The 20,348-nt window shown below is 40.3% G+C and overlaps 1 protein-coding gene across 1 annotated transcript in view; it reads left to right on the top strand.

The window, feature by feature from the left end:
• The window catches only part of LOC140195211 (inactive ubiquitin carboxyl-terminal hydrolase 53-like), a 142,728-nt gene that overhangs the window by 42,181 nt on the left and 80,199 nt on the right, over nucleotides 1-20,348 (top strand). Inside the window, exons 7-9 of the mRNA XM_072253157.1 lie at nucleotides 4,437-4,583; nucleotides 5,894-6,043; nucleotides 18,328-18,490. Of these exons, the coding sequence (XP_072109258.1) occupies nucleotides 4,437-4,583; nucleotides 5,894-6,043; nucleotides 18,328-18,490 (460 nt within the window). The remainder of the gene's footprint in view (nucleotides 1-4,436; nucleotides 4,584-5,893; nucleotides 6,044-18,327; nucleotides 18,491-20,348) is intronic.

Below are 20,348 nucleotides of genomic sequence, written 5' to 3'. Positions count from 1 at the left end.
CCACTTGCTGCGCCTGCCTGTAACGTTTTGCAATTTGTGCACAAGAACATCTAGCTTTGATTTTACCCCATTTAGATTAAAAAAAAACTAACTTTATGGATTCTTACCAATGTGTATGACATTTTCCCTCAACGGATTTCATTAGTGAAGTTTTTGCCCAGACGTTGAATCTGCCTTCAGTATCTCATTGCAATCTTCTTAGCAAACTCCTCATAAGATGTCGTTTCACCTACACTGGACCGTATGTCTTGTATGCCTGGTCCATTGTCACTGATAAGTTAGTCTATGCATTTCTGACATTGCTGGTACTCACCTTGCGCCATCCTAGTAACATAGATATTATACTCTAGAGATTAATGCTCTGTGCTAATGATCCCCTATGTATGAATTTCAATATTGCAATGCCAGTTTAAAGTTTTGCATGGGGTAAATAAAACATGTAAAATTGATGTTGAAGCTGTTGGATTGTCAAAACAAAAAACAAACTGATTAATTAATGAGCATTTAGAATAGCCATCATACTGTGATTTACATTTTGAAGGTGTGTTTTGGGGCCGAGTGAGTAATCTGGCACTTTGCTGTCTCCAAGAGAGTTTGATAACGTTTGGAGCAGAGTGGGCAGTCTAGAAGCCTGGTAGCTTAGAGACTGGGCACAAGCCCACAATCAACTCCATTGCTTCTGTCCACTTGAGGCGTCGAGCAAGGTTGAAGTCAATGAGGACAAGTTGGGGGATGGGTGGGTATTGGGCACCATCTGCCTGCTTTTGTCCAGTGTTGATTTCCCTCTTGCTAGCTGCTGTTGGAGGAAAGTGAAGGAGTCTTGGGATTAATGTTGCCAGGATTGATCAGCGAGGCAATGGTCTCATTTTGGGGGACTGAGGTTTATGTTGCATGCGTTCTTGGATTCTGGTTACATTTTTTTTTGGCTGTTTGTGAGTGGTTTGATCGGGGTGATCGATGTGGACTGGGGCACTTTGGCAAAGAATGGCCCTGTGACCTGCATTGGCTAGCAGCACAGCGCTGAACTGAAATCAACTGAATACCACTGGACTCCTGGGTTGATGTTTGATACTCTATGTATTGCTTGCTCACTTTTTGCCATTTGTGAAATTTGTTTTTTTTCCAGGCATTGGGTACTTGATGTTTTCTTGAATGGGTTCCATGGTGCTTCTTTGTTTTGTAGCTGCCTGCAGGAGGACAAATCTCAAAGTTATGTTTTGTATATATGAATCTCTGAATCATGCTAGGCTTCAAGTTTCTTTCCTGTGATCTGGAGTATTGGTGTTGCTGGAAAACAATGGCTGAAAATTTCTGTTGCAAGAAAGTATTTTTGCTATTGGATTACGTTTCCCTCTTCGAGCATGGAGAATTTGTATCTGTGACCAAAGTGTGTGCTTTACATGATATTTATAGTTGTCTGGCCCATGGTATACAGGACCTGGTAATGCATACGGATGACACCAATCCTCATGTACTGATCTGATGGATGTGATTATTTGCTCAAACTCTATCATTTGTATGATATGGTAATTGTGAGGCAGTGTAAGGGAAACAGCTTTTAAATGTTGCCATGGTCAATATCTATTCTAATCAAAGGGGCAATCCACTATGATTCCCTCTTGGGATTTGTTTATATTTCGGAGTCTAGCAGGGAAAGGTTCAATTTAATTGGTTTAACTGATACAAAGCAGGGTGCATTGGAACCCTTGAGTGAAGTAGAAAACCGTCCTTTGTTGAGCACAGTCCTTTTTTTTTCAGTAATTGCTTTCTTAACTTGGTAGTTCATTCCACAGACCTTGTACTCCAAAATCAGAGTGAACTATTATTATTCCACCTTTCATTGGAGCAATATACCCAGGAAACAGCATTTCAAAGTCAATTATGGCAAAATTCTAGCCTCTCACTTACTAAATTGTTCCATCTGTTGAGGTTAAGATCAATGCCACCTGAAATATGTACTTCATCCCATGGGAAAAAAAAATCAAGAGGCAATGACAGCAGTGCTTTATCACTGTATCACAATTAATAGTATACTTTATTAGAGATGTTACTAAAGCTCCCTGCTCAAGGTTAGTGCACCTCATCTACTGCTCCTTGAGCAGAGATCAACTGTCCTTGTAGGCAAGGAGATTGCAAAGATTTTCAGCTTAAGATTCATTGTGCTTGTTCCAGTTCCCTGTGCTTACATAGATGTTAGATAAATTTGAAAGCTAGTTACTCCCTGAATATTCAACAGTCGTTCAACATGTGACATTTTTTATAACAAAGGCACATATCCTCTGTCTTCACTTTTGGCCAGGCATCTGTGTTTGTAACGTTTCAGCCTCCATCCTGTTTAGCTGACTGATTTTGATTGTATTATGAGTGAGTTTGCTAGCTGATGTAGGGATAATGACTTTTCTCATTAGACGTGATACTTCTTGTCTATCACCAAGGCTGTAAATAGTTGGAGGATGCCTTCATTTTCACTTGCCTTTAAGCTTTGGTAATGCGGTAAGCATGTCCATTTGGATTTGCTTCAACTTGTAGTTTCATATAGGGTACCATGTTACAGCCTTCATCTTAAGACTACGGAGCACAAATTGTATGAAACAGCCTTTAAGCACTTGATGCACAACCTATTTGTATTCTGTCATCTCAATTCAGTGAGATGTCAAGATTTAGGGTTGTGTGTGGTGGCACAGTCATCATTTATTTTTCTTGCTGTGTTATAATGCTCTTTAGCCAGGTTGGTTGGCAGTGATGAAGACATGTATTACATGGGTGAGGAAGGGCACTGTTATTGCACATCTACTGCAAAATAACTGAAGTCCAGTGAAGAACACATAGATTTGAAGGGGCATAATAGCATCTAAAATGTCGTCAATTGAACTTGGTTTCTGTAAAGAGTATTGGTTCCATGGAATCCAAGGTCCAATGACAGCACATTTTCCTCTATCCTAAAAGTACATTTTAGGTGGAAGAGTCATCCCTCCCATCTGCTGAGTCAGATGATGTTTCCTTAAATATCGTCAAAATTAATTACCTATTCCAATTCTTACTGAAGTTCTAATCGAATGAGTAGTATACAGTACTTCTCCCCCACCCACAAGTAAATATTATGGAAGTTTAATATAAAGTTCATTCAACTGGACCTAATACGTTGCAGATTTTCTTAGAGTTGGTTATTTAACTTGTATATTCTGGTAAAGTTCACTATACAGGTGTCCCCCGCTTTTAAAACGTTCGCTTTACAAAACCTCGCTGTTACGAAAGACCTACATTAGTTACCTGTTTTCGCTAACAGAAGGTGTTTTCACTGTTACGAAAAAAGCATGCGAGAAAAGTCCAAGCTCCTCCCCCGGAACGGCATTCTAGCTGGCATTGCTTAAACACGTGCCTGTGAGCAGCCGTTGGCAAGATGAGTTTTAAGGTATCGGAAAAGCCTAAAAGAGCTCATAAGGGTGTTATACTTAGCATAGAACTAGACATTATTAAGCGTTTTGATCGTGGTGAATGAAGTAAGGACTAGGTGAGTTTGGCTTGTGGAAGCTGATGAACATGATGTTGAAGAGGTTTTGGCATCCCATGACTAAGAACTGATAGTTGAAGAGCTGATGCAATTGGAAGAGGAAAGGATAACAATTGAAACGGAATGCAGTAGCGAATGGACCGGAAGTGAAGTCGTCCAGGAACTGAACGTGAAGCAACTGCATGAGATTTTCACTGCAGTGACTGCAGAAAAGTACGACTTTAATTTTGAAAGGGTACGTAGGTTTAAGGTATATTTGCAAGATGGTTTGAGTGCTTACGAAGAACTGTATGATAGAAAAATGCGCGAGGCTAAGCAGTCAAACATACTGTCGTTTTTCAAGCCTTCCACATCAGCCAGAGCAGACAACGAACCTCGACCTTCGACATCGAGGCAGGCAGACATAGAAGAAGATGAACCTGCCTGCCCTAATGGAACCAGACGACGATGAGATGACACCCCAGTGTCCCACCACCCCAACCCCCGGGCCGTGGACTGATACATTGCCGCGGAGAATGCAGCAGTAGCCGGGATGCACCCATCACATTTTTAAGAAAAAAGCCGAAATAAACAAGCTAATTAATTAGGTGCCGCCCAGCATGTAAACGTCGGCCCAGATCAGAGGCGATTGCCGATTGCGTATAAATAGATGGTAATTGCTTCTTTACGACGTTCCGGCTTACGAACCGTTTCATAGGAACACTGTACGTTCGGATGACGGGGGAAACCTGTATCTGTTAATTTATAATGGCTGTTTTGTTTCTCCTTCATTTCCTTGAAAAATTGCTCTATATATCATATGTTCCAATAATATTTCAATAGTTAGGTATTCAGTTTTAGCTAAAATATTTTGAGTCTTATCAGTGTTAAACTTTTGTATTGATATGTTTAATTTTTTTTATCCTGATATTGTTTGTACTTTCAGAGTAACTGTGGACAGAAGATAAAGATTAGACGTGTGCTAATGAATTGCCCAGAGATAGTCACCATTGGTTTGGTCTGGGACTCTGAGAATTCTGATCTCACTTTGGATGTGATCCGATATTTGGCACTACAGCTCCATCTTCCTGGAGTGAGTCAGAAGAAACTTTTCATTTAAGTTAATAGCTAAAAATAAACCCTTGTTCATGCATCTGAACAGTTGCTTATAAAGACATAGTCTTAAAGTAGTTGTGTAAAGATAAGCTAATTATATTTGCTTATGTTGTCAGTGTTTGGGATGGGCTGTCGAACAAGTCATTTATGTTAATAGGAACATCCATTCAAGTTGTACTAATGGGCTGAAATTGAGATCCTGAAAACTCTTGCAAGCTGCTTAAAGGTGTAATGAAGTTTTGCTGATTTAGCCAAGCCATTCTGATATTTTCTTTTGATTACTTGTTACCATTTTGCAGCATTCTAAACTTTGTAGAGCATTTTGTTCAAATGAAGGGCTATTTCATTGTTTTTGCCAAATAAACTTGGCAAAAAATCATGTACTTGGGTATACTTTAGCTCTCCAGTTCAATATATTAAATAACTTCAAACACCATTGACCATCCACCCCAGCAGTGTCCTTCATTTCTGCTTCCCAATTTCCCAATCCAGTCTTCACCAGATGACTCCCACTTCCTTCCTCTGTCACAATTCACTTCTGTAATAATAGCATTAAATACAGGTACCAACCCCGCACTCCAATTTGCAGGGGGACAAGAATGTTTGCATTCCCAGATTTAAAATCGACACAGATTCCATGGCATTGAATTTTTATTCTGCCTCTTCCTACTAATTATTCTGGGAAACTTCCCTTATTCATTAACACAAAATAATCTACAGATGCTGGGATCAAAGCAATACTCACGACACGCTGGAGGAACTCAGCAGGTCAGGCAGCATCCACGGATGCTGCCCGACCTGCTGAGTTCCTCCAGCGTGTTGTGAGTGTTACTTTCCTTATTCATTAGTGTGCATATTCCATGCATTGTTATTTTGTCATAACCCGTCTTGGAAACTAAAATCAAAAAGAAATTTCATGCTAGGAAGACTTGAATGCTAAACTCAATTTCACATTTAATTTGGGTTAAAACAAGCTCTTTATTTGCTTCTGTTTACTGTGTATGTAAATAGGACTGCCATTAGAAGGTGCTACTTTTTTGGAAGGAACTAAACCATTCGAGTAGTTATGTACAAATCTCTCGTATTACAAATCTCTTTTGGATAAATTTTAGTTTCCTCCCAGAATATGTAACTTTGTAATAAGGCAAATGAACTATTGTTACAATGCCTGCGAAAGCTTCTGTCTCCACTTTTAAAGTTGAAGCCTGAATATTTTTCAACTTGTAATTTAAAATTTTGAGAAATGTGGTAACACAGCCTCATTAGTAATGTTGCATGATCTTTAAGCTTTTTTTCAGAGCAACTGATGAATTTGCTAAAAGAAGTGAATTGTTCCTTGTTGGGATGGTATGCTACTCCAACAGACACTACTGTACATTTGCCTTTCATACTAAAAGCTCTAAGTGGATTTTCTTTGATGATGCTAATGTTAAAGAGGTGAGATTTAAATCAGTGTTTTTTTAAGTATGGCATTCGGATTCTAATTTGATCACAGATTTACATCGTTTGTCTGTTAAAAAGAATTGGAATTGGTTTACATGTACTAAGTTGGAGTGAAAAGTCATTACACAGTGCATTGAAGAAGTAGAAGGGAAAACAGTACGAATGCAAAACAAAGCTCAGTGTGATTTGTTACAGAGAAAGTGCAGTGTAGGTAAACAATAAGGTGCAAAATCCTAAAAAAAGTAGATTGTGAGGTTAAGGGTCCATTTTATCACACGAGGGAGCCATTTAATAGTACAGGTTGAGTACCCTTTATCTGAAATGCTTAGGGCCAGAAGTGTTTTGGATTTTTTTTCTGATTTTGGAATATAGGTTGAGATCACCATTTTCGATTCTGAATTTGTGCTACCAGTAAGTAGTCTGTCTTATACTTGTTCATCACATGTGTGTACTTAACAGTAAAAATTATTACATACCATTGATATAATAAAAATATAATCTGTGCAGGACAACAAAAGCAACACAGCAGCATTGGGCAATACCTGAAATCAGCTGTTGAATAACTACAAACAGTGGCAGGCCATCTCCATCTCAGATGCTGTCTTTTGATGAAAATGTTATAGTACTTTGTATTTGTATTTTATGTTTTTTTATGTTTTATGTGAAGTATAAAAACAATCAGTATCATAGAGTTATTCTGGTGCTAGATTTTTGTGATCAGCGGATGATTGAAAAATTTAATGTGGTGCCTTTCCTTAAATTTCTACAAACAGCCTACTGAATATTCACAATTATCTTCAATCTTAAGTTTGTTGTGATAGATCTTTGCTTGTTTTGTGATCAGCGTACTGATAAGTGGCATACAGTCACTCCAACACTGACAGTGCACAATCGAGATCTTCATTTTTTTGCTCTGTGCAGTGCTCTTCTATTTTTTATTAACTTCCATTCATCATATACGTGAGGTCACTTCTCGAAACTGTCTATGCACTTGTGGAATTTTCCATTTGTGACATGTCAGTGCTCAAAAGAAAAATTCAGATTTTGGAGGTACTTGGATTTTGGAATTTCGAATAAGGGGTACTCAGCTTGTGTTATTACAGTGGGCTAGAAGCTGTCCTTGAACTTAGTGGTAGTGGTTTCAAAGTTCAATGTAAAGTTATCACAATAATGGGCTTTTGTTTCTTCTGGACAATACAATAGAAGAATGGAGAAGAGAGAACATCTTAGGTGGGTGGGGGCTTTGATTATGCTGGCTGCCTTACTTAGTGAAGTATAGACATAATTCATGGTGGGGAGGCTGCTTTCCATGTTGTGCTGAGCTGTGTCCACAACTACAGTTTCTTGAGTTCACAAAAATAGGCCCTTGAGTGTGAGGGAAAGTTTTTGAGATTTATAGGAATAGTTTAACAGCTGGATAAAATTGAAATCATGGTCACCTATAGAAGGGAGAAAACGGAAGGGGGAAATGTTGCAATAAACACAATTTATGGTCAAACAGTGTCTGCCCCCAGTGTGTGATTTTTTTTTTTGTATATATGAATTAAACAGGCTTTATTGATTTTTATTTGAGACAAAATGAATATGAGGGACTGCCATTTGAAAACAGTTCATTCAGTTCATTGTTGGAAGATGGGAAAGTATTTAAGCAGTACATAATATGACACTGCTCTATTAGACCCTTACAAATCATGTCTGCCACAAATACACTAAAGTTGCAAAAAAATCTGCTTAAAATGGACTCATTAGTTTTTTTTCACATGGTTATTCCAAAGTACTCATGGAAAGTTTATTCTTCCCTCTGTAAACTTGGCTATCAAAAACTCCGACCAAAACTAGTACACTTACCCTTAACCACACAGTTCTTCTCCAGTTGTGGCCTTTTCATTAAGCCTAAATTTAGAATGACAGTTGATCAGAATCAGGTTTATTATCACTGATGTATGTTGTGAAGTCTTGTTTTGTAAAAGCAGTACATTATAAGACATAAAATTGCTATATTACAATAAAAAAGTGCAAAAGGGGAATAATAATGTAGTGGTCATGGGCCATTCAGAAATCTTATGGCAGAGGAGAAGAAACTTCCTAAAATATTGAGTGAGTCTTCAGGTAAATTCCACAGCTTTGACTCCCACCATATAAAGCCCAACAAAGGTGTTAGGCAATTGCAACATGACTTCTTGACTCTTCAACTCATTTCCTTGACTGATCGTCGTCTTTACCTTCCTATTTACTTTCATGACCACTATCAGAGAGCTAATGGACTGGACCCCAAGAACTGTTGCTTCTATTAGTTTATTATTGTCACATATACTAAGATACAGTGAAAAGATTGTATTGCATATTGTTCATACAGATCAAATCATTACATAGCGTATTGAGGTAGAACAAGGTAAAATAATAACAATGCAGAATCAAGTTTACCTGCTACATAGAAAGTGTAGTGCAGGTAAACAATAATACACTGACAAAATAAAGTTTAAGTCGTCAACAATTTAAAGTTATTAACTGGAATAAGATAAGTGTACAGACCATCAAGTAGCATATGTGGAGAGAGAAACAGTCATCAGGTGGTTGATTTTTCATCAGAACCACTGATTGTTATACAGTGTGATCAGTGAGTGTTATTTTGAAATGAGCATTCAGCTCTTGCATACTTGTACCAAGTTTACTTTTATCCGCTTCCTGCCATAGCAAAGCACACGATTTAGGAGTGTGTGAGCAAAAAGGTCTGTTTAGTAGCGTTCTTTTGTTCTGTTTTACATTTGGATGTGGCTGCTTACATAACTTGCTTTTGGTCACCTTGCAGGGGCCGCAAAGGAAGTGTTTTCCAGCCTATCACTTGTTTTGGGTGGCCGGTTTTCTCGTCTTTGTATAAGCAGTTTGCTAGCGTCAGCAGTAAAAGAGGTGCTTAATGTGCTTTTGATGAAAAAGTGAGCCAGTATTTAGATAGTGGTGTAGTTGTTGTAGGCCTAATAAGGCAGGACCAAGAGTTGCTTTGTAGTCTAGTTTACTGGCAGGGAAAGTGAATCAATCAGGGAAGCAAATCTATAATGTCTGGGGAAGGTCCAAGCATTATCTGGTACATCAGGAATAGTTGTAGGAATAGTAGTATAAATAGTAGTTTACTTTTAAGAATTTAAATAAATACAACTATTTTATCTTCAGTAGTTTTTCGCCCTCCCCCCCCCCCCCCCAAAGTATAATAATGCAGCCTCTGCAATGTCAGTCTTGTCTTTTGTTTGGATTTATGGAAATGTACTCCCCTGGAGTGTTCATATGCAAGAAATGTCAGCTAATCCAATGCCTCGGGAGCAAAGTGGCTGAAATTAAGGAGATAGCTGATCTGCAATGTTGAAGAGGATTGGCAGGTGTGCTCCTGATGCTCTTTAGGGAGATGCGTGCACCCACGAGCAATGGGTTGAGACTCCAGACTAGAAAGAAAGAGACAGGTGGGAAGGAAGCACAGAGTAAGAGGTTCACACTGTATGGGAGCATCATCCTCAGTTGTAAGTGTCCAACCATTTTGTACATCTAGCGGTGCTCAACAATAACCATGAAATCCCAGAGTTGGTAGGTAGGACAGAAGAGTCCCACAAGACTCTCTAATCCTAAACTGAAACCCCATAAAAAGGAAGTAGTGATAGTAGGTGACTCAATTAACAGGGGGATTGAGAATCAGGTGTGTATTGACAAGGACTCTTGCACAGTGTGTTGCCTACTAGGAACATTAGGAGACGATATCCGAATGAGTAGATAAGTTCCTGGCCAGAGCTGGGGTGGATTCAGTAGTCATTGTCCATATCGGAGCAAATGACATAGGTAAGGGCAGGCTGTCAGTTCTGCAAGATAAATTTAAAGAGTTGGGGGGAAGCTTAGGGATAGAACTGACAAGGTGGTCTTCTTGGAAGTTCTGCCTGTGCCACGTGCCAGTTCAGCTAAGATGGAGAAAAGATTTAACGCATGGCACATAAGGGAGAATGAGGCAGTCTTAGATGAGAGCTACAGGGAGGTAGTCACACCTAGACTGTCAGAAGCAGGTCATTGGGTGACAGTTGGAGGGGGGAAAGCGAAGGTGAGCAGACAGGTAGTGCAGAGCACCCCTGTAACCATTCCCCTGAATAATAGGTTTACTGTCCTGGATACTGTTGGCGGGGGCGAGCGACCAGGTGTGAGCCACGGTGGCAGGGCCTCCGGCACTGAGTCTGACCCGGTGGTGCAAAAGGGTGGGACGGAGAAGAGGAGAGCTGTCGTCATTGGAGACTCCATAGTCAGAGGAGCAGACAGGGGATTTTGTGGACGTGAGAAGAACATCCGCATGGTTTGTTGCCTCCCAGGTGCCAGGGTCTGGGATGTCTCTGACCGGGTGCATGACATCCTGGTATGAGAGGGTAAGCAACCAGAAGTCATGATACATGTAGGGACCAATGACATAGGCAGGAGGAGAGATGAGGCCCTGAAGTGTGAGTTTTGGGAACTAGGCAGAAGGCTGAAGAACAGGACCTCAAGGGTGGCATTCTCAGGATTGCTGCCAGGGCTACGTGACAGTGATGGTAAGAATTGGAGGAGATGGCAGTTGAATGCGTGGCTGAGGAGTTAGATTTTTGGATCATTGGGATCTCTTCTGGGGAAGGTGGGACCTATACAGATTGGATGGGTTGCACCTGAACTCGAGGGGGAAGCAATATTCTTGCAGGTAGGTTTGCTGGCATGATTTGGGAGGGTTTTAAACTAATTTGCAAGGGGGATGGGACCCAGAGCGATAGAGCAGTGAAAGAAGTGCATGGAGTAAAGCCAGATCTAACATAGAGAGAGGCTTTGAGGAAAGAGAAGTAGAATAAATGGTGTAAAGACAGTAAGGTAGAAGGGCTGGAGTGTGTGTACCTCAATGCAAGAAGCATCAAGAACAAAGGTGATGAACTGAGAGCTTGGATACATACATGGAATTATGATGTAGTGGCCATTACAGAGACTTGGCTGGCACCAGGGCAGGAATGGATTCTCAATATTCCTGGATTTCAGTGCTTTAAAAGGGATAGAGGGGGGGAAAGGGGAGGAGGGGTGGCATTACTGGTCAGGGATACTATTACAGCTACAGTGGGGGTGGGTAATGTAGCAGGATCCTCTTTTGAGTCAGTGTGGATGTATGTCAGGAACAGGAAAGGAGCAGTTACTCTATTGGGAGTATTCTATAGGCCCCCTGGTAGCAGCAGGGACACCGAGGTGCAGATTGGGAGGCAGATTTTGGAAAGGTGCAAAAATAACTGGGTTGTTATCATGGGTGACTTCAACTTCCCTAATATTGATTGGCACCTGATTAGTTCCAAGGGTTTAGATGGGGCAGAGTTTGTTAAGTGTGTCCAGGACGGATTCCTGTCACAGTATGTGGACAGGCTGATTAGGGGGAATGCCATACTAGATCTAGTACTTGGTAATGAACCGGGTCAGGTCACAGATCTCTCAGTGGGTGAGCATCTGGGTGACAGTGCTAGAACTTGTGGGTGTGAATTGGGATGATGTTTTTGCAGGGAAATGTACTGTGGATATGTGGTCGATGTTTCGAGATCTCTTGCAGGATGTTAGGGATAAATTTGTCCCAGTGAGGAAGATAAAGAATGGTAGGGTGACAAGTGAGGTGGAAAATCTAGTCAGGTGGAAGAAGGCAGCATACATGAGGTTTAGGAAGCAAGGATCAGATGGGTCTATTGAGGAATATAGGGAAGCAAGAAAGGAGCTTAAGAAGGGGCTGAGAAGAGCAAGAAGGAGGCATGAGAAGGCCTTGGCGAGTAGGGTAAAGGAAAACCCCAAGGATTCTTCAATTATGTGAAGAAAAAAAGGATGACAGGAGTGAAGGTAGGACCGATTAGTGATAAAGGTGGGAAGATGTGCCTGGAGGCTGTTGAAGTGAGCGAGGTCCTCAATGAATACTTCTCTTCGGTATTCACCAATGAGAGAGAACTTGATGATGGTGAGGACAATATGAGTGAGGTTGATGTTCTGGAGCATGTTGATATTAAGGGAGATTAGGTGTTGGAGTTGTTAAAATACATCAGGACAGATAAGTCCCCAGGGCCTGACGGAATATTCCCCAGGCTGCTCCATGAGGCGAGGGAAGAGATTGCTGAGCCTCTGGCTAGGATCTTTATGTCCTCGTTGTCCACGGGAATGGTACCGGAGGATTGGAAGGAGGTGAACGTTGTCCCCTTTTTCAAAAAAGGTAGTAGGGATAGTCCGGGTAATTACAGACCAGTGAGCCTTATGTCTGTGGTGGGAAAGCTGTTGGAAAAGATTCTTAGAGATAGGATCTGTGGGCATTTAGAGAATCATGGTCTGATCAGGGACAGTCAGCATGGCTTTGTGAAGGGCAGAATGTGTCTAACAAACCTGATAGAGTTCTTTGAGGAGGTGACCAGGCATATAGATGAGGATAGAGCAGTGGATGTGATCTATATGGATTTTAGTAAGGCATTTGACAACGTTCCACATGGTAGGCTTATTTAGAAAGTCAGAAGGCATGGGATCCAGGGAAGTTTGGCCAGGTGGATTCTGAATTGGCTTGCCTGCAGAAGGCAGAGGGTGGTGGTGGAGGGAGTACATTCAAATTGAAGGATTGTGACTCGTGGTGTCCCACAAGGATCTGTTCTGGAACCTCTACTTTTTGTGATTTTTATTAACGACCTGGATGTGGGGGTGGATGGGTGGGTTGGCAAGTTTGCAGACGACACAAAGGTTGGTGGTGGTATAGAGAGTGTAGAGGATTGTCAAAGATTACAGAGAGACATTGATAGGATGCAGAAGTGGGCTGAGAAGTGGCAGATGGAGTTCAACCCGGAGAAGTGTGAGGTGGTACACTTTGAAAGGACAAACTCCAAGGCAGAGTACAAAGTAAATGGCAGGATACTTGGTAGTGTGGAGAAGTAGAGGGATCTGGGCGTACATGTCCACAGATCCCTGAAAGTTGCCTCATAGGTAGGTAGGGTAGTTAAGAAAACTTATGGGGTGTTAGCTTTCTTAAGTCGACGGATAGAGCTTAAGAGTTGTGATGCAATGATGCAGCTCTATAAAACACCGGTTAGGCCACACTTGGAGTACTGTGTCCAGTTCTGGTCGCCTCACTATAGGAAGGATGTGGAAGCATTGGAAAAGGTACAGAGGAAATTTACCAGGTTGCTGCCTGGTTTAGAGCGTATGGATTATGATCAGAGATTAAGGGAGCTGGGGCTTTACTCTTTGGAGAGAAGGAGGATGAGAGGAGACATGATAGAGGTGTACAAGATAATAAGAGGAATAGATAGAGTGGATAGCCAGCACCTCTTCCCCAGGGCACCACTGCTCAATACAAGAGGACATGGCTTTAAGGTAAGGGGTGGGAAGTTCAAGGGGGATATTAGAGGAAGGTTTTTTACTCAGAGAGTGGTTGGTGCGTGGAATGCACTGCCTGAGTCAGTGGTGGAGGTATATGGAGGAAATTAAGGTGGGGGCTTATATGGGAGGCAGGGTTTGAGGGTTGGCACAACATTGTGGGCCGAAGGGCCTGTACTGTGCTGTACTATACTATGTTCTATGAACCCAGTGACTAATGGATTACAGGAAAGTGAATTAATTGAATTATTGAATGATTGTTTTTTGACCCAGTATATTAATACATCAACAAAAGGGGACCCATGTCTACTTTAATATTCGGTAACAATCAGGATAGAATTTTGAGTATGGAAGTTCTTGAGCCTTTATGAACAAGTGGTTATCACATTGTTAGTCTCGAAGTTTTTTGGGAGAGTATTTCAGTTAAAACCGAAGCCATGAAATTGAATTTCAGAAAGGCGAAGTTTGCATAGATGCATCAAGGACTTCAGAAGGTAAACTGGAAGGAACTACTTGACATTGAATCAGTTGAGAAACAATAGGGTCAATTTAAAGAGTAATACATGCAGTGCAGGAAATGTTCATACGCAAGGTCAGGAGAAGCAATAAGAACAATAGATCAACTACATGGATGAATAAAGATATATGTAAAAATAATTGAAAAAAACAGCAATATAAGGAATCCCCAAGGACTGGAAATGGGCTAACATTGTCCCAGTTTATAAGAAGGGTGACTGTACTGACCCTGGCAACTGTACACCAGTAAGCTCAGCATGTATTGCAGGCAAGATAGTGGAAACAATAATAAGGAATGAGATGGAAAAGCAACCGATAAGAAAAGGCATGTTAGCAGAAAGTCAGCATGGGTTCAGAAAGGGAAATCATATTTTACTAATAAGCTGGAGTTCTATGAAGAGACAACTAAAATTTCTGATAACAATGGAGCAGTTTATACCATTTTATTGGACTTTCAGAAGGTTTTGACAGGGTACCCCACGAGAGGTTAATAATCAAATTACAGGAGGTGGGAATTCGGTAAGATGTGTGAATGGGTGCAGAATTGCCTCAAACACAGAAAACAATGGGTTATGGTGAGGGAATCATTTTCACACCCAGATGATGTTAAAAGTTAGGTTCAGCAGGGATCGGTTTTGGGGCTACTGCTGTTTTAATTTACGTTAATGATTTGGATAAGCACAAACTAGTAAAGTTTGGCAGTGACACAAAATTAAGGGAATGGGATGTTAGCATTTGGGCAGCAGAATCAATACAGTTAGATCTAAACAAAATCCAGATGTGGACAGATAAATGGCAGATGAAATTTAATGTAAGTAAATGTAAAGTATTACATAGAAATAGAAATATTAGATACAAATATATACTGGGGGGGGGATCTTGAATTAGCAAGTGCACTGTATGAGAAGGATTTGGGCATCCTGGTAGACTCATCACTTTTAACGTCTAGACAATGAATGCACAGAAGTGACTAAGAAGGCTAATAGAATATTGGGCTATATAATGCGCTCAGTGGAGTTCAAATTAAGATAAATTATCCTTAAACTGTATATTGTGCTTGTGAGGCCACACCTGGAATACTGTATGTTTTTAGTCTCTGTACTGTGTGAAGGATGTGAAGGCACTGGAGAGTCCAGAGAAGGGCAAATAGACTCATTCCAGATCTGCAGGATATGTGCTATGAAAAAAGACTAAAAAAAAAACTAAATCTTTTTATTCTAAGTAGACATAGAGTAAGAGGAGACATGATAGAAGTGTTCAAATCGTTAAGTGTATAAGTAAGGTGACTGCCAGCTGCTACTTCAAAATTAATCCATCAGCAAGGACCATCTCCATAGGTGGAGACTTGTTAAGGGGAGATTTTAAACTAACATCAGAAAGCATTTCTTTATGCAGGGAATTGTGGACACATGGGACAAACTACCTAGTTATGTAGTTGAGAGTAGTACCTTAGAGACTTTCAAATCTAATCTCGTTAGTTATTTCAACACACTATGTCAGACATCCCACTTCACCCGGAAGTTCCGGGAGTCTCCCACATATTGATAGCGGCTCCCTGACACCCGTAAATTATATACAATATCCTGGAAATAGATTTTTTAAAATTTTTATTTTTTTTTAGAGCGAGCAAGAGGGGGAGAGGGAGAGAGAGAATAATCCTGATTGGTCTCTCTTTGTGCTAAGTAGACCTATGAGTTTTTGTCTGTGGGCGGGCTTTACAGTTGACCTCTCTCTCTCTTTCATTGTCCATCAGTTCAGTTTAGTGTCCTGCAGCACCATGGCAGAGTGTTCCAAAAAAAGGAAATATAAAACGTGCTTCACCCCAGACTGCACTAAAGTGTACCCCTGCCTAATAGGGGTCAAAAATAATGACAGTGTTGCAAACAGTGCAGCAAGCAACAGTGACTTTTCTATTGCTCATGGTGGGTTAAATGACTGTAAAAGACATGTTGAGGTGAGTTTAACAGGTGTCATTCGTTCATTAGCATAGCTAACATTATTTGAACTAGCTGGCTAGCTGCTAAGGAGCTACTCTATTGATGTCCTGCGTGATGAGGCCAAACTCCCTGTAGACTTGCTTAAAGTTGTAATAGAATAAAAAAAAAGACTTCATTATAATATAATATAATATAATTATGAAGCTAATGTCTTGCAAAATTAACAAATTCATTGACACAGACTGCTATGAGGTTGAGACTTCGGGCAAAATGCTCAAATCTGCCAAGCAAGCCATATGACAGTACAAGGAAAGTTTGCAAAAGAAATAGAAAAATTGTTTTTGTTTAGCACTTAGCTATTGGCTTTGAGACTTCCAACAAAATACTCAACAAGGAATATATATAATATGTGTGTAAATATTTTCAATATGTGATCAAATAAATTGTTGTGTTCTTTCATAAGAAGATGCCCTGTATACATACACCCTTGGAGGTCAGCCTGGGGGAGTGGTGGATATGGGGTTGCAGGGGGCAGGGGAAGTGGTGCTACCTCCCTGAAAAGAGTTTTTGCAGGGTGGGATGTCTGCTATATAAATAGGAATTTGGTATGCTTTGAAGGGCGGAATGTACTGTTCTTGAAAAAACTTTCTAATGTTCTAATGTATCCGAGACATTGGGTGGCTCTTTATGATTGGTCCTGACCAGAGCTCATTATAATTTTGAAACAAGTACTACCTAGCTGTTTAAGTACTTTCTAAATTGGAATAATATTTGGAATTTTTTTATTATAGTTGAAGCACACTAACCAGTCTAAATTTGAAGTATGCTGTAGAATTATCATAGGAAATAGTTTGATTTCTCATTAAGCATTTTTTTGGACCAGATGTTTAGTCCAGGTTTTTAAATGCTTTCTATCAGTGTTATGATATCAAAGCAGAGTACGAAAATATCAAATGGAACATTCGATGGTCAAGTCTATTCTGTCTGCCAAGGGAGTTTTGCGCTATCATCCTAGTTGCAATGAACCTTCCAACCCTGGAAAGGGCAAACGTTAAGCTGGCACTGGAGGAGCTGAGCACTGTGATCAATACTGACAAGACAGCACATGCTAATGTCTTCCCAGTCATTGCGAGGGATTTCAACCAGGCCAGCTTGAAGTTTCTGAGAGAGAACCGCCAACGATGTTACATGTGGAACCAGAGGGGTCAACACACTTGATCACTGTTACAACACCATCAAGAATGCCTACTGTGCCATTCTGTGCCCACACTTTGGCAAGTTCAATCACCTGTTTGTACTTCTACTCCTGGCATATAGGCAGAGTCTGAGTTCCGCAGCACCAGTAAGTAATAAGCATTGTGTGATATGGTCAAATGAAGTGGAAGAGTGCTTGTGCACTGCTGTGAATCTGAAGACTGGACCATATGCAGGGAATTATCTAGAAATTTATAGTATTTTTTCTTTCAAGGGTTCATTTGTTATCACTCTGAAACTCTTCTTCTCCAGATAGCCATGAAACCAAGAAAGAAAAGAACAGCAGCACAATCATCAACCCCCAGATCCCCCTCCCCCGCACACAAAAAGTACTGAGAAAAATACAGAATATTAAAAAACTACAAGACGGGGGGGGGGGGGGGCGAAGACAGTGGTCCAAATTCATATCCAAAACGCTAAAAATGCTGGGTAACATTCTCCAGGCACAGCGACAGACCTATCTCCTTCTGGCAGCAAGCGATCCCATCAGTGATCAAATGGCAATCTCCCTCTCTGATAGCAGAGCAACCTCACCAGCAATCAAAAGGGAGGTAGTTGGTGCTCATCTTCCGCATTCGCGTCGATATTTTAGTCTCCCTCATTGCTTTAGTCGGTGAACAATGGAAGCTATATTTGGTGAAAATGAGTCGAGCAACAGCTTGTGCCCCCCCCCCCCCCCCACCTCCCGCAGCATTCTTGCCACAAGGTTCCCATATGCTGCCTCTGCCTCCTGGAACTCTCTTGGAGACTGCAGAGCTCTGAAACACCCAAATGATCTCCAAACTGTAAATCACAGGCTCCTACAGTTCCAGAATCACATTCAAGACAAAAACAAACATAAAAGATATAAAAGAAGTGAAATATATGGTTTCATGATTTATGCAGAAGATGTTGACTGAAGGAGAATTGTACGTAGATGCCATCTTGATGGAAAAAGCTTTCACTTTATTACTGTCACAAAACAACAAATTTCATGGTGTGTGAGAGATAATAAACCTGATTCTGGTAAAATGTACCCCAAATATTTGGAAAGCGAGTGAGATTGGGTTGGGGGGGGGGGGGGAAGACTAACAAAAAGATAGAAATTTTGTGTTAAAGCCACCTTACTTGTGAAGTTCATTTAAATAGTTTTTGAATATTGACTTTGTTGTATATTTTGTAAAGCATGTAATTATGTGCAACATGAACTTTAAACAAAATGTTTGATAGGTCGGATCAAAGTGGAAAGATGTGGTCTCCAAGTGTAATCGAGGTCACTTCCAACCTTTGCTGCTGTTTTATGCTAATCCCTATGGTATGCCAGTCAGTACCGAGGATGCACCGAGACAAGTATTTCATCCTGTTCACTATAAATTGGATGGAGAAGATTCAGGTGAGTTTCTGGTTCCAAGTTGATTGAGGTAGATATTAATCACTATAACATAGCTGACTATTCAAATAATCAGAATTTGCATCTATATCTGTTTTCACTATTAAACAAATAATCTTAAGTTTCTCTGCTGCCACAGTTGCAAAGGAAGCTCTGCCACTTGAATACGGTTTAAATACTTTTCTCCCCCCCACTTTTGCTTTCAAGTTAAGGGATTGATGATCCACTTGTAAAACACAGAACTTAGGCTGCTCTCTCTGTACCTTCATTGAAGTACCTTAATCCACGGAAATATGAATTTAAGGTGTAATCTATACTTAAACCAACTCCCTTTCTGCTTTTAAAAATTAGTGTTAAAGATTCAAAACAATATTTCTGCAGTGATTGTATAATTTCTAGGTCAACATTCAGCATCAACCAACACCATCAAAATAATTTAACTGCTGATTGATTTCAATGTTAATCTCAAATGACAGCAACTTGGAATCTGGTTTCATATGCCCCATTTCTGATTATTTCTGTGCAAACACCCTTTCAACATGTACCATAGAACAGCTAGTTCTATGTTGAAGTGTTCTCAAATGTAACGTGAAATGCAAATCATTAAACGGAAGAGCTCCAGTTTCTTTCAGCATCAATTGCACTGACTTAATGGGACGTTAAACAGTACATATATGGTTTGAACATTGTGAACTGCCCTGGTAAACTAAAATAATATCACTCCTTAAATCATCAATATTTACAAAAAATTAAATTACCAAAGCTCTTCCTATTGTGAAAAATTACTTCTGCAAATTATAATTGCTATCCTTATACTTTATGGTTTTCAATTTTAAAAAACAATATCAATAAATACAAGTTTGACTGGCTCGCATTTAAAAGCCTGATGAAGGTAGATGTATTAGCTTATTTTATTTTCTTTGCCAAGTGTGCATTTAAATGTCCAAAGATGATTAATTGAAAAAGAATTCATATCTTCATAATCGGCTCTGATATTCAGTACAAACTGCTTTATTTTTCTACAGAATGGTACTCAATACTTTCAAACCCATGATAGTCATGCAGAAGTTGTCTTGTTACATGGCTTAGTCTTGTGCACTTTTAATTTAGGTTCCACATACAATAATGTGTATGTTTGTTTTGTCGAGACTTTTGTGGTGTGGTTTGCTTTTTGCTGCTAACTAGCTATAAGCAAGACTATTTGCTAAGTGAAACAGCTGAATATTAAATCTTAAGCTTATTACAATCCAGAATGTTTGGGGTTCAAGGTGCTATGCAGCTTTAATTCTCATTGACCATTTAGTTTTTATGGAGATACATTGCAGAATAGGCCCTCCTGACTCTTCGAGCCGCATCATCCAACAATCCCCCAAATTTAATCCTAGCCTAATCACGGGACAATTCGCAATGCCCAGTTAATGTACATCCAGTGCATCTTTGGTCTGTGGGGAAACTAGAGCCCCCGGAGGAAGCCCATGCAGTCATGGGGAGAATGTACAAACTCCTTCCAGGCAGCAGCAGGAATTGAACCTGTATCACTGGTACCAGAAAGTATTGTCGGTAAACCACTACGCTACTGTGCCACCCAGTTAATGGCCTGATTCTGCTCTTTTTTCTTCTGGTCTTATTTGATATCCTTCAATCCTTTGATACTACTTCTGTGGCCAGTGCAGATGCAAAGGTCTCTGTCATCTGATTTTTTGAACAGTTCATGAACACTACCTCTCTTCTGTTTCGCAGTGCTTTTACTGTATTATTCTGCTTGCACTGTACTGCCGCCTCAAAATAGTCATAGTCATACTTTAATCCCGAGGGAAATTGCTTTTCATTACAGTTGCTCCATAAATAATAAATAGTAATA

The sequence above is a fragment of the Mobula birostris genome, chromosome 3 (genome assembly GCF_030028105.1).
Source record: "Mobula birostris isolate sMobBir1 chromosome 3, sMobBir1.hap1, whole genome shotgun sequence".
Taxonomy (NCBI): Eukaryota; Metazoa; Chordata; class Chondrichthyes; order Myliobatiformes; family Myliobatidae; genus Mobula; species Mobula birostris.
Note: the sequence above shows the minus strand (reverse complement) of the source record. Positions and strands in the feature narration are given on the sequence as shown.